This window comes from Suricata suricatta, chromosome 7 (genome assembly GCF_006229205.1).
Source record: "Suricata suricatta isolate VVHF042 chromosome 7, meerkat_22Aug2017_6uvM2_HiC, whole genome shotgun sequence".
In the NCBI taxonomy this organism is placed as follows: domain Eukaryota; kingdom Metazoa; phylum Chordata; class Mammalia; order Carnivora; family Herpestidae; genus Suricata; species Suricata suricatta.
The window spans coordinates 118,310,955-118,325,099 of NC_043706.1; the positions used below are offsets into that span (position 1 = coordinate 118,310,955).

The window sequence follows — 14,145 nt, forward strand, 5'->3', positions numbered from 1 at the left end:
CTTTTTTTCAGCTTCCTCTTTTGCTATAACTATATCTTCTAATTCACCTATTCTTCTCTCTGCCTCATCAATCCTTGAGATGGCTGTCTCCAGTTTGTTATTCACCTCATTTATAGCCTTTTTTAAGTCATCACACCTATTTTCAAAGTGCCTAGTAATTGTCACAGTGATTCTTTGATGCTTTTTTCAACCCAAGCGATTAATTTTAGAAGTTTTTTAAATTCTTGATCAGATATGTTGTCTAGATGTGCCTTGAGCAGTTCTGTGGCTGTGACTTCTTCCTGGAGGTTCTTCAGGGGAGAGTTCCTTCGTTTTGTCATTTTTGCTAGTTTTCTGTCTCTTGTCACCTTTAGAAAGCTCATTGTGCACTGTGCACCTGTTAATATTCCTCTGTTAAATGAGGCTTATTGGCTGCCCAGGGCCTGTCATTTCAGGAATTATTCTTTTAATGGTGTCTCTCAGTTTCTCTTGTTGTGCCTTTGAATATTTTATTTCCCTACTCAGTAATATTTGGGACTCGCTGTCATGCATACTTTGGCTTGTTTCGTTGGGTAGACCTAAGAAGGAAAACAGACAGACAAACAGAGGGAACAGAAGCACACAAATGCAGAGACAAATCAAACAAACAAACACATTAAAAGGGGGAAAGAAAAGAAAGAAAATGGAGAGGAATGAGACAAAAAGAAGAGAAGAAAAAAAAATAAAGGAGGTCAGAGACAACAAAAGACAATGGACAGTCTAAAAGTGTATGACCAGCTGAGGGGAGAGGTAAGGATGAGATACAGGAGAATATATCTAGATTGCAAGAAAGCAAAAAAGGGGAGAAAGGAGAAAGGAAAATAAGGAGTAAAAATTTTTAAAAAATTAAGTAAAAGTAATAATAAAAAATAAGTACAAAAAAAGAAAAACAAGGAAAAAAATGAAGAAAAAAAACAAAAAGAAAAAAAACAGCTCCCCCTCGTGAATAGGCATGGTTTGGTGTGGTAGGTCTCAGAGGCTGCTCTCAGAGGCTACGCCTTGGTGTCTGCAGAGAGTAGAATGGTGGCACACCAAGCTACGCTGAACTACGCACTGTAGGCCACTCTAATGAGTCTGATCTCCTTGTGCCGCAGTTGAGCCAAGTTGTATTTTCCAGGCCCGCCTCGGTTCAAAGTTCTAGTCCATGCACTTTTATGCTACCACAGATGAGATATACTTGCTTTGGTGGCTGGCTTCTTAGGGGGAGGGATTCAGTTTTTGTCTTGGCTCAGGCAGGGATTTCGGCTGTCCCTGTCTAAAGCGAGGTGACCGCCTGAGGTGAGGTGCGCAGCAGGATGTGAAGTGCACGCCCTCAGAGACACTGCTGTGGATTCTCAGCCCCCAGTCGGGATTGCGATGGAGTTGGGGGAGGGATAAGTTTCTCTTGGCGCCAGCTGGGATTCGTGCTGTTGCTTCCTGAGGCACCGGGTGCTGCCGGAAATGAGCTGGGAGCTCCTGCAGCCTGAGCGTGCGCCCAGGCCTCCACCGCTGCCAACTCCCTGCTGGGATCACGTGGGGCTGGGGCTATTTTTTTCCCTGTTGGCACCCGGGATTCGGGATTCGTAGGCCAATGTTGGGGGCGAGATGCACCGTGGAAATGAGGTGCATGCTCCCACTCCCAAAACCGAGGTCGAAGTGAGCACTCCTGCCACTGCCGCAGCTGCGGCTGCTGACTCCCTGCCAGGATGGCGCAGGGCTGGAAGCTGTTCTTTCCCTTGCACCACCTGGGTTCGGGATTTGGGCTACCCAGCAGTTGTATATGGAGTGAGAGTTTCTCTCTCCGAGCGCGGTTAAACGTTCTTTATCTCTTCCTCAGAGACAGTACTATGAGCGTGTTCAGTTTCTCTGTCTCCTCCCTTTGTCTCTCAGGGGCTCTGCGCGCTTGCCCCGCGTTGGGCTGGGGCTCCCACCTCCCCTTCCTGTCTCGGGCTGGCCCGTTTTCCAATCTCCCCAGTTCGCACTCACTCACTCAGGTATCTTTGAGGTTGTCTTCTTTCTGGAGTCCGTATTTTCTCCTTCTGCTCTTGCAGATGAGAGTAATGTCCTTCTCAATTCGATAGATGGGGCAGACGGAGTTTACAGAGTTCCCTTCCTCTCCGCCATCTTGGCTCCTCCTCTCTGTAAAATCTAAAGCAAATTCTTAAGCCTTACTCCATAACTTCTAAGTCTGTTTTTCACAGGCACTCCACATGATTCTGATGCGAATGTAAGTTTGAGAACTGTGGGTCTTCATCAGTGATTCTCAGTTAATGGGTAATATCTGCTCTCCCCACCCCAACAGAGATTCTCAACCTTGGCTATATATTATAGTCATCTGGAGAATGTTCAAACCTCCCAATGCCCTTGACTTACCCAATTAAATAAGAATTTCTAGAGATAGCATTCACACGTCAGTAGTTGTTTAAAGTTTCTAAGTTGATTTCATTTAGTTGAGGTTGAAAATTATTGCTCTGCTGGCTTTTTCCCTTGCCTTACCTTTTGCCTGATATCACTGCTGTTTCTTTTTAATTTTTTAAAATTATTATTTATTTTGAAAGAGAGAGAGGGAGACAGCATGAGTCGGGATGGGATGGAGAGAGAACCCCAAGTAGGCGTCATGCTGTCAGCACAGAAAGCAGCACGGGGCTTGATCCCACGAACCATGAGATCATGACCTGAGCCAAAATCAAGAGTCTGACACTCAATGGACTGAGCCGCTGAGGCGCCCCTCACTGTTGTTTCTGTTGGGAATTTTTCCAATCTGTATCTGGGGAAGTACTACTTTAGATGGTGATTCCCAAACCTAGTTGGTTTAGCATCACCATTTCCTGGGAAGAGATTTTTGGATTCCATACTGATCAACTCAACTGGAATTTTCAGAAAAAAAATTCCTCAGCAAAGAGGAGGAACAAGTCTCAGGTCCAGCATTTGGGACCCACATCTATAGGTGATTTAAAAGTTACCTCATTTGTGAGGTTGGTCGTTGTTATTTGTTTATCATGTCATTAATATACTCATTTATTTTTTATTCATTAATTCCAGAAATATTATTTGGGTGTCTGTGTGTCAGACAGTTTTATATGTGCAAGAGATAAAGAAGAATAGAACACTGTCCCTGAACTCGAGGAGCTTAGTGCCTTTAAGAGGAAAGTAGACCTGTAAATAAACTAATGCATTGTTACTATAAGTACGGTGATAGAAGCCAGTAACATAGGAATCATTAATTTTTTCTGTTCCGTTAACCATTATTGTTTCTTATGTCCTATAAGTTCTGCCTGAATGCATCTCCACTCCATTAACCCTTCATCATCCCTCTTGCCACCTTAAATTCAAGCCACTATTTTCTCTTCTTGGACCCATCCTATATGGGAACTCTCTATTTTGTTCACAATTTTTCAGCAAATTTAAAACTATTACAAAATTTGAAAGTTTACTGAGAAAATGGTTTTAAAGAATGTAAATCCCATTTTGTAAATCTCCTTCAGTACTTTTTTTTGTTTTGTTTTTTACACTTCGGAGAAAATCCTAAATTCTTCACATTGGCTAAAAGACCTTTGTGATCTGACTGCATACCTTGTATGACACCCTTTCCCTGTCCCAGACTCATGGGCCCTCTGTGTCACACACCTATCTGCTCCTTGCTGTCCACTTGCCTAACTCCTCCATCTTCAGATTTCAGCTCAGTGTCAGTTCCTGAGGGTGTTATCCATCCACCATCCTGCATTTCCTTTTGGGGCACTTGTCAATTGCAGTTACATTTATACTTCAGTGGTCCTTGAAAAAATGTCTGTCTACTACCCCATCAAACTCAGAGCTGGTGGAGTGCTGAGGCCATACCTCTCTTGCTTCTGGTGCCTAGCATGGTACCTGGCACATACAAGGACCATATATTGTTGAATGAATAATTCAGTGATGAGAAAAGAAGCTCCTGTGACAAAATTTTTTGCTCATCACCTAGAGATCACAAGACTGCAAGCAGTGCAAACAGGATTATATTTGTGCCCTTTGCTTAGAATTTTATAAACACCACTAAAATTAATGTAACAAAATTAATTAAAATTCAGCTCAACTAAAATTAATGCATGGAAAAGTAGCCCCAAATTTCTTCCATCTCTTTATTTGTTGGTAGGAAAGACACACAAAGAATTATGGACTAATTCATAAGTTGAGAACAGGAAAGGAAAAAGAATTTTTTTAATGTTTTCTTCATTTTTGAGAGAGAGGCAGAGACAGAGTGTGAGTAAAGAAAGGGCAGAGAGAGAGGGAGACACAGAATCTGAAGCAGGCTCTGGGCTCCAAGCTGTCAGCATAGAGCCTGACATGGGGCTCGAACCCAGGAACTGTGAGATCATGACCTGAGCTGAAGTTGGCCGCTTAGCCAACTGAGCCACCCAGGCGCCCCTGGATAAAGATGTATTTTGAAAAATATTATCAATCTTTCACTGAACTCTTTTATGTTGGCAAAATTTCATAAGTGTTAGTGTAGGGATCTCAGATTCCATTTTAGTAAAGTGAAGCATAATTTCAGCTTAATTTTTGAAAGAGTTTGGATATTTTATTTAACACAGCGCTACATACTTGCTTTGTTAAAGAATTGTGGAATCAAAAGGCAAAAAGGAACTCAACCAAGGCATGGTACTGTGATGAATTTTTCTGTCTCTCCATCTCCAATTTAAATGAAAAATGTTCCTACAGCTCTGTAATATTTTTAATCATTGGAGTCCTGTCCAGTATATTTACTTCCCAAGAGAGAGCTTAAATAGTCCATGATTTCATCAGCAAAGAGACAAAAAGGCACCAAGTAGTATATGTGTTGGACCAAAACAAACATTGCATTTAACAATAATATGCCTTATTTGACCAAGTAATGATATATGTAGCCTGATGTCTCCGAATAAAAGGAGCCTATTTCTTGTGCAATAGGCACATGAGGGCCCTCAGATTTATAGAAATGTACTGGACCTCTGCCTCCAGAAGATTGGAAGGAGAGACCTTGTCCACCCCTTGAGTTGCAGATGTGAGAAATGTGGAGAAACACTCACCTCCTTGTTACTGCTCACCCCTTCTTGGTGGAACTGGAATGGAAAAACCTAGAACAGTCCTGGGAGTGGCCACATCAAAGCATTAGCAATGTTGGAAAGTGGGAATGTTTCTTTTGTAATTCAAAAAACCATTAGCAATAGAGAAGTGAATTATTATAGTGTATATACACATTGCTTACCTTTTGATTTTCTCATCTTACTTAGCTTGTGTCATTTACTGTATTTGATATTTTTGATATTTTAGTTTAATGAAAATTATTTTTAAATTATAAATATTAATATTAATCTTCCTGATTGTTCTGGCTCCTGATCCCCTCGAGGCTAAGAAAGTCTAAGCTCAAGTTCTCCCTGTTTAGCAGACCCTCTGAAGGCTAAAGCTGGCCCACAATATCGATGTGCTGCTTTGGCTTCAGTCTTAGTTTTTACCTGAGTGTTCCTTACTTACTGATGCTCTTAGGAAGTTTTTGTGGCGATGTTTGTGTTTATGTGTTACCTAGGGTTTTCTTTTCTTCAGTGAGAATGTTGATATAGAGACCTAGGCAGCCATTCAGCTGGAAATAAACCTCTCATAAGTTTTGTGCCATAATTTTTGTACACTTTGTGTATTACATAATTTCTATCAGAGCTGTGAACTGGATGTAATAAACTGGTAGTGCTTTACTGGACTAACTCCCTTCACCAAATCATATCCTTAAGAGTTTTAACGTGCATCTTGTTTGATGAATTTTTTTTTACAGATTCAGGGAGATACCTGATAGTTTTTCCCAGGTTAAAGTTATGATGGTGTGACTCTGTGGTGTGGAACTGTGTGACCCCATGACTACCCATTAAGCTGTGTATTAGAGCAAATTCAGCTTGACATTCTTTTTAAGCTTCATTTATTTAAGTAATCTCTACACACAACATGGGGCTCGAACTCATGACCCAAAGATCAAGAGTCACTCCTTCTGCTGACTCGCTCAAGCCCAGTGCCCCCAGCTTCAGTTTTTGGATGGAATCCCAGCCCTTCTGCATATGTGACTTCCCTTTCCATACTTTCAAGTTAAAGGTGCCTGGTTTCACACATGCATCCTTATTGGGCATCCTAATTTTCATAAGGTCCACCTGCCTTGCTCTCAGAGCCTTTTCCTTATTGGTTCAAACAACAATAATAGTTAACAAAAACTGCATCCCAGGAATTTGTCAGGAGGGTACAAATGAATCCTTTTGCTTTTTTATCCTTAAAAGGTTCTACCAAAATTTGGAAACAGATGTTTACGGTTTGTCTAAAGACAAATAGCCATCCATTCTATTGAAATAAAATCTAAATCCCAAATGAAGTCAGAAAGCTGAATACTCTAGATTAGTTGACCTTCACTTAGAATGATTCTACTAACCTCTCCTTTGGGGTAATGCTATTGACTCATGAGTAGCAGCCTGTGAAATGACATCTCTGTGTTTCCTTAAGAGATCTTGAGGATGATTTTTATTTTTGTCTATCAATCTCCTTGCTGGTTCAAATTCACTTTCCTGTCCCCTTCCTTTAACTCATTTTTTTTTTGCCATTTTAAATACATATTTTTTAAACCATTTTGAATATTTTTTGGAACATAGTGGGTATATACAAAATCATTTGATTATTCTTTCAAATAATGCAAATCAGTGAATAACCATGTTTTAGAAACCAAATTACATGATGGCTTATTTACTCTTGCTTGTATAAACATTATCAAAATCTAGAAAATTAGATTTCAGTACAATATCTACCTCTTGACCCAAAGGAACAAATATGCAAAGACAGTGGCAGCTGCTATTATGATTTCTGAGAAGGACTGCAGCTTGTTCCCTCGCTTATTTGAACAGGAAATTTTCAAAAGTAAAATCACTCTCCTTAAATATTTTGTAGATTTCAGTAACCTGATAAATGAGCTATTTATTCATTGTCTCTGTGGTACCCGCACAGTGGTTTATCCATAGCAACAATCCTTTCCAAACTTAATAAGACCAGCCCTGTGTTTATTAGGGAAATAATACGACCAGGTAAAACAAACTACGGCTGTTGGTTCTGTGTATTTACTCTCTTTGAAAGAGATCTGCTAAACCTTCAGTGTGTTCCAGGTTACAGATCATTAGGGAGGCTGCAGTGGAGTATGACTCTATGATTCTGAATGTGACATTTTTATGGAGTGTTTAGAGTCAAATAAGAAAGATGATGAGCAAACAAAGCTTTAGAAATAACGTACTATTTTGTGTATTGAAAATAGGGCCAAGTTCCTCTGTGCGGTAGAAATCAGAGACATATTATGGTAAATATGCCACTCCCAGTCTATAGAGGATAAATAGGATACTTAATATTGGCCCACGAAAACACATTTCAGTTTTTCTTGCCTCTAGAAATTACATCGATGTGGAATTTATAAGAAAGGCTACACCTCAAAAAGAAATAGTTTTGGAATTACAGAGAACAGCTTCTTTTTAAAGAATCTGAATTGCTGTTGAAATGGAAATTAAACCTAAGATCTTTTCATGTCAGTTGTTGAGAAATGAAGCAGTATTTAAAGGCATAAAATGTTAGAGTTCACGTAATCCAATATCCGTATTTTACAGTCATGAATGCTTTTAGAAATTGCTACAAACGCCTACTGTCTCTCATCTCAAATGTCCTTGTACAGTACCAAAAAAAATTTTTTTAACAAATTTGTTAAGCTTCTATCCTCCAAGGTATACTAATGGAAATATAATAATCTTTTACAAGGGTAGGTTGATTAATAATTTTAGTTTTTCTAAATGATAGAATGGAGTACATTTTTTCTTTATTAGATTTTTTAAAGTAGATCAGTAGTGGGGTTCTGTATTTATGAATTGGTTGAAACTGTTTTGAGCAAAACTCTGCCATGGTAAATGTTTGTTTTTTCTTAGATACATTTTTTGGTAGTTTTAGCACTTAAATTATTTCTTTCTGTTTACATTCACAGATTCTGGAACTTTTCAAAACCTGACCCTCTTCTTGAAACAGTTGAACATCATACAGAGTTTACTTGTGGTTTAGATTTAAGTCTTCAGAGTCCTACTCAGGTAATGGATATACTTTCCAGGTGTTTTTTTTCTACCCATACAGTTCACAAATAGCTCTGTGTGTGGTAGGTGTTGCTTTTAGGAGTACACTTTTGCCTTCAGGACAGAACAAAGTACATTTACTTAATCTACTTCATTTTTTGTTCTATGAACATGAACATTCAAGCATTTGAATAGGCCTCTCCCAATGGAAAGTGTAACAAGAGAAGAAGGATTGTCCCCAGAGCTTGGTGGGAGTCAAGACTCTTCCACTAAGCAGTTGGGATGGTGGTTGGGTCATTTCCCCTGGGGACTATCACCATTTTCTCCATACCCCATGTCAAAAGAGAGGTTTCTGGTAGGGAACCAAGTAGAGTAGAATGGCTACTGTTTTAATTAATAAACTGTATATTTTCCCTCTTTTGTTCTCTTGAGGACTTGAAAATCAGTATTTTGGACTTTAAATATTCTTCAGGGTTTTCTTATGCTGTTTCAGTTTTGGAAATTATAAACTTAGGTCAGAAACACTATAGTGTTTTGAGTGATTAGGCAGGCATTTTATAACACAGGCTATGTGAAAACACCAACATATTCATGAAACAAAATATTATGTGGAAATTGTAGAGTATGACTAAGAAATTATGTTTTTATGATGAATTTTATAACTTGGACAAAAAGCAAATCCCATTCCTTATTATTGTATTCTTAAATTTAAATGGATGCTTTTTTTTTTAATTTAAAAAGAAAAGAAACTGAAGTAGTGGTGGGCAAAATAGCATTATCTTTAACGTAGATACAATGTGCTTCAAATGAACTAGTTCCTTTCCTGAGAAACACATTTATTATAGGTGACTTTTAATAAAATAACCATACCTGTTTGCTGTCCCAGTTAAAAAAGTTATAATGTATGTATTGAAAAGTAGCCATACAAGCAAAGGACCCTGAGTAAATACTTTCCTTTTCATGTACTTCTGTGAACCCATGCTGTATGAGTCCCAAACCGTGGCCCCCTCGACATACATAGTCGCAGCTGTTCCTCACCCAGAGTGCCAAGTGTTTTCTAAATTCTCCACACATAGACCACCTTACTGAAAAGAACTTTGTTTTCAGAGGATATATTAATCATACTTCTTAATCATTTCATATTTATTAATTGTATTTTAAAATTGCTTAAACATGGCCATATCTGTGTGTCTGTGCGCTGGTGACTGCCACCAATCTCTTCCAGTTGAATAACCAAGTTCCATTTGTACTAAAGAAATAGTTGCTATTGAGAGCAAATAGGAGTGGAGAAGCAGTGGTCTTTCAGCTCTAAATAAGCCTCAGGTTCAATGGCCTAATATACAGTTTGATTGTGCTAGAAATTTCTGCTGAGTTAATTCATAGTGGGACAGAATCTTGGGATTAGGAGGGACCTTAAAAATAAGACCACTCTTTCTCATTCATTTATTCTTTCCACAGATATTTTCATCTCAGACCTCGTAGTAGGTACTGGGGATTCAGTGAGGAATGAAAATAAACATGGTCCTGTCTTTATAATGCATTTAGTCCACCGTTGTATCAACTAATTTCACAAATGAATGTGGACAGACACCTGTGACCTTCAACATTCATTGATTCTTTTATTCTTTCATATTTATTGAGTACCTACTATAGAAGTACATTGTACCTCAAAGATTCATAATTAGGGTAGATATTTAACTTATGTAAAAATTCTGTAAGAAAGTAAGGCTCATCTGAGACCTGTTGGATAGGTAGGCATTAACTAATGAAGAGACAGAAGGAATATCCTAAATAGGCAATATTATATCATAGACCCTGTGGTAGGGCAGCAGGGCAGGGGGGAGCATGGCTGGTACTTGTTGAGAATGGAAGAAATTATTTCTTCCTTACTTATGGTATATTACTCAATGTTAGCATTTAAGAAAATATATCTGTTTACTTGTCACATTTTAAAAAATTAAGGGTTAAGATTATCAACTAAAGTTTGTTTCTCCCTATTCTTCAAAGTCAGTCAACTTTGCTTTATATAATTTTTTGCTAAATGTTGTAGGTCATACAAATTAAATATTGACAAGTCTTTACTATTGAAGAATTAATGAATCTTTTATCATTAATGTATTTTTAATTTTTTGAAAGTATGACATTGTTAACTGTTTTTCTGTTTCTCTTAATTTTCTTCAACATTCATTGATTCTTTTATTCTTTCATATTTATTGAGTACCTACTATAGCTGTGCAGGACTTAATTACAGTGTAGTGTGATATATGCTAAAACAGAGGGAGGCAAAGGATGCCTTAGGAAAATAGGCCTTCATTCATATTTGTCAGGAGCCTAATAAATGCTGGGTGTTGTCCTAGGCACTAAAAATAAACCAGTGAACAAAGCAGCCTAGATTCCTGCTATCATGGAGCTTCCATATTATGGGAGAAATCAAATAATAAACCATAAGATGATTCAGAATGGGAGCAATTTAATAGAGAATGATGGGGTACTTTAGCTTGAATGGTCTGGGAAAGACTCTCCAAGAAAAGTGAATGTGAGCTGATAACTCAATAATGAAATGAAGCCAGCCATCCAAAAATCTAAAGGAAGAATGTTTTTCACAGAGGAAACAGCAGTCAAGTCCTTGAGATGCTAATGGCTTTGTTATTATTAAGGGACAGAAAGAATGCCTGCCCGTGGTGGCTGGATCCTATTTAGTGAAGGGGAAAAGTGATAGGAACTAAGTAGGGGTCAAATTGTGTAGGTACTTTTAGGTCATACTGTGTTTTATTTTCTTTGTAATTGCCATTGGAGATTGAAAAGCAGAAGAATTATGGAAATTGATTTGTGGGTTTTCTTTATTGAGGTCTAATTGACATTTCAGATGTGCAGCATCATGATTCGACATTTATATATATTGCAAAATAATCAAATCTAGTTAACATCTGTCCCCATACAGGATTATAAAAAAAGTTTTTCTTGTAATGAGGACTTTTAAGATCACTCTTGGAAACTTTCAAATATATAATACAGTATTATTAACTATAGTCACCATGCTGTATATTATATCCCTAGGATTTATTTATTTTATAACTTGAAGTTTGTACTTTTTGACCCGTTCATCCATTTCTCCAACTCCTCCCTCCTTGCTCCTGGTAACCACCAATCTGTTCTCTGAAGCTATGACCTTGGTTGTTTTGTTTTTCATTTTTTGAGTTTTTTAAGATTCCACATGTAGCAAGATCATATAGTATTTGTCTTTCTCTGATTTCTCTTAACATAAATGTGTTCAGGGTCCTTCCATATTATTAAAAGTGGTAAGATTTCATTCTTTTTTATAGCTTAATAATATTGCATATATGCTTTATTTTCTTTATCCATTCATCCGTTGATAGACATATAGTTATTTTTATATTGTGGCTCTTATAAATAATGTTGCAATGAACATGGGGTACCTATATCTTGAAATTAGTATTTTCATTTTCTTTTGATAAATACCAAGAAGTAGAATTGCTGGATTATATGGTAGTTCTATTTTTAATTCTTTCAGGGACCTCCATCTAGCAGCTGCATCTATGTGCATTCCTAACAACAGTTTTCAAGGGTCCCCTGTTCTCCACACCGTTGCCAACATATATTATCTCCTGTAATTTTGATCATTGTTGTCTGTATTTCTTCTTCAGAAAAATGTCTATTCAGAGCTTTTATCTATTTTTTAATTGTATTATTGGTAGTTTGCTGTTGAGTTCTGGGAGTTCATTATGTATCTTGGATATTAACCCCTTATCAGATATGATTGGCAAATATTTTCTTCCATTCAGCCTTTCATTTTGTTGATGATTTCCTTCACTGTGGAGAAGCTTTTTAGTTAGATGTAGTTCCCCTGGTTTATTTTTTGCTTTTGTTGTCTTTGCTTTTTGACCATACATTTAATCAATTATACTCTTAGATAACTAACCAAAAGAGATGAAACCATAGGTCTACACAAAGACTTTTAAGTGAATGTTCATAGGCAAAAAGTGGAAGTAATCCAAATGTCAATCAACTGCTAAATGGATAAACAATGCCGTATATCAATACAGTGGAATACTATTCAGGAATAAAAAGGAACAGTTTGATATGTGCTACAACATGGAGGAATCTCTGAAGTGTTACGCTAATGAAAGAAGCTAGATGCAAAGATTATATAATGTAAAATTTCATTTATAGAAAATGTCCAGAATAAGTCAATCTATAGAGATAGAAAGGAGATTGGGGGTTATTTGGGGTGGGGATGAGGATTGGAATTGTCTGCAGGTGGACACAGAGGACCTTCTTGGGGAATGATGGAAATGTTCTAAAATTGAATTGTGGTGAGAGCTGAATAGCCCTGCAAAGGCACTAAAAATCATTGGATTGTCCACTTAAAATGGATGCATTTTATGGTATTTAAGTTATACCTCAGTGAAGATGTTTAAGAAAAAAAGAAATGGACATTCTGATATTCCCTAAGCTATAAAAAGATGAAAAAGTATTACCACTGTACAAATAAGAAAAAGTTAGATAAACTACAAAATTAGACTTTCTGCAAACCCATCAGAGAGCCGAGGTGGCAGAGCAAACAAGTGGCCTGAAATTCAAGGAAAGAGACACCCATCCTTCCAAGGAGAGATGGGACACCAGGGCTGCTTTCCTATGGCAGAGCAAAGGAAGAAGGCACAACCGCTATACAAATATGAGATCTAGTGGGAAAAATGGACACTATATGAACAGATGAGGGATTTTAGCTGAGAGATAAAAATAGAAGGAAGAGTCAAGTGAAGAAAGTAATTTATTTCAAGTACAGTACCAGAGATGCAATCCTTTGGTGTTTCCATCAGAGCTCCCATCAATGAATTTAGAGACAGATAGGTCACTAGAAACTACCCACGCTGAAACAATAGGGGAAAACAAGAATGATGGAAATAAAAGAGAGCATCTAGCATCTGTGGGATAACATCAGATGTTCTTACATACACGTAATCGGAGTCCCGAAGAGGGGAGAGCAAATAGGGAAGAGAAATATTTAAAGACAATTTTCCAAAAATAATAAAAGTCAAACCACAGATTTGAGAATTCCAGAGAACCCCAAGCAGGATTTAAACAAACAAACAAACAAAAAGCACATCAAGGCATACCCATATTCAAACTTCTAAAAACCAAAGGTAAAAAGAAAATTTTAAAAGCCATCAGAAAAAAGAATTATTATACCCAGAAGAATCTATATAAGAATTACAGCAGACTTCATGTCAGAAACTATGTAAGCCACGAACAGAGGAATATACGAAGAATATAAAGAAGGATCTTTTGAATATAAAGAGGAAATAAGGAAATTTCAGACAAATAAAAACTGAGAGCAATCTGTGTAACAACAATGTTAGAAGAAGTTCTGTGAGAAGAAATATACTCAGACTAAATGAAAAGAAAGAGGCAGACGGAGGAAGGGAAGAAGGCAGGAAGAAGGAAAGGATAAACGAAAGAAGGGATGGGAGGAATCATGGGAGGGAAGGAAACAAGAAAAGAAAATACAGTGAAACCGTGGTTTATGAGCATAATTCGTTCCAGATACATGTTTGTTAATCCAAAGCAAGTGTATATCAAAGCAAATTTCCTCTAAGAAATAATGGAAATGCAAGATGATTCATTCCACAACTGAAAAATATTCATATAAAAATGATTACAATGCTGTAGTATCATACATAAAAAAATACAAAATATAAAGAAAAATAAACAAATGAACCTGCACTTACCTTTGAAAACCTGTGTGGCTGGTGTGAGAGAGTTGAGAGAGGAGGGTTACTGTGTAGGACGACTTCCACTATCACTGACAGAATCACTGCTATCTATTGGCTCGGTGGAATCTTTTTCTTTTCGTGCAGCTTTAACAAGGAACCAGTCCAATGATACTTGCTTTTGCTTTCTTTTGAGGGTTTCACAGAAATTTGACATTGCATTGTCATTAAACAGATTCATTGTTCACATTGTTACAGCCTTATTCAGGTGGTGCTTTTCTACAAAATTTGGCACTGTTTGCCCCATTTTATACATCTCTCTAATCTCATTTGAAGTG

The 14,145-nt window shown here is 37.4% G+C and overlaps 1 protein-coding gene across 1 annotated transcript in view; it reads left to right on the forward strand.

Moving 5' to 3' along the window:
- Positions 1-14,145, forward strand: part of PEX7 (peroxisomal biogenesis factor 7) — an 85,550-nt gene that overhangs the window by 56,479 nt on the left and 14,926 nt on the right. The window contains exon 10 of the mRNA XM_029943235.1: positions 7,994-8,093. Coding sequence (XP_029799095.1) covers positions 7,994-8,093 — 100 coding nt within the window. The remainder of the gene's footprint in view (positions 1-7,993; positions 8,094-14,145) is intronic.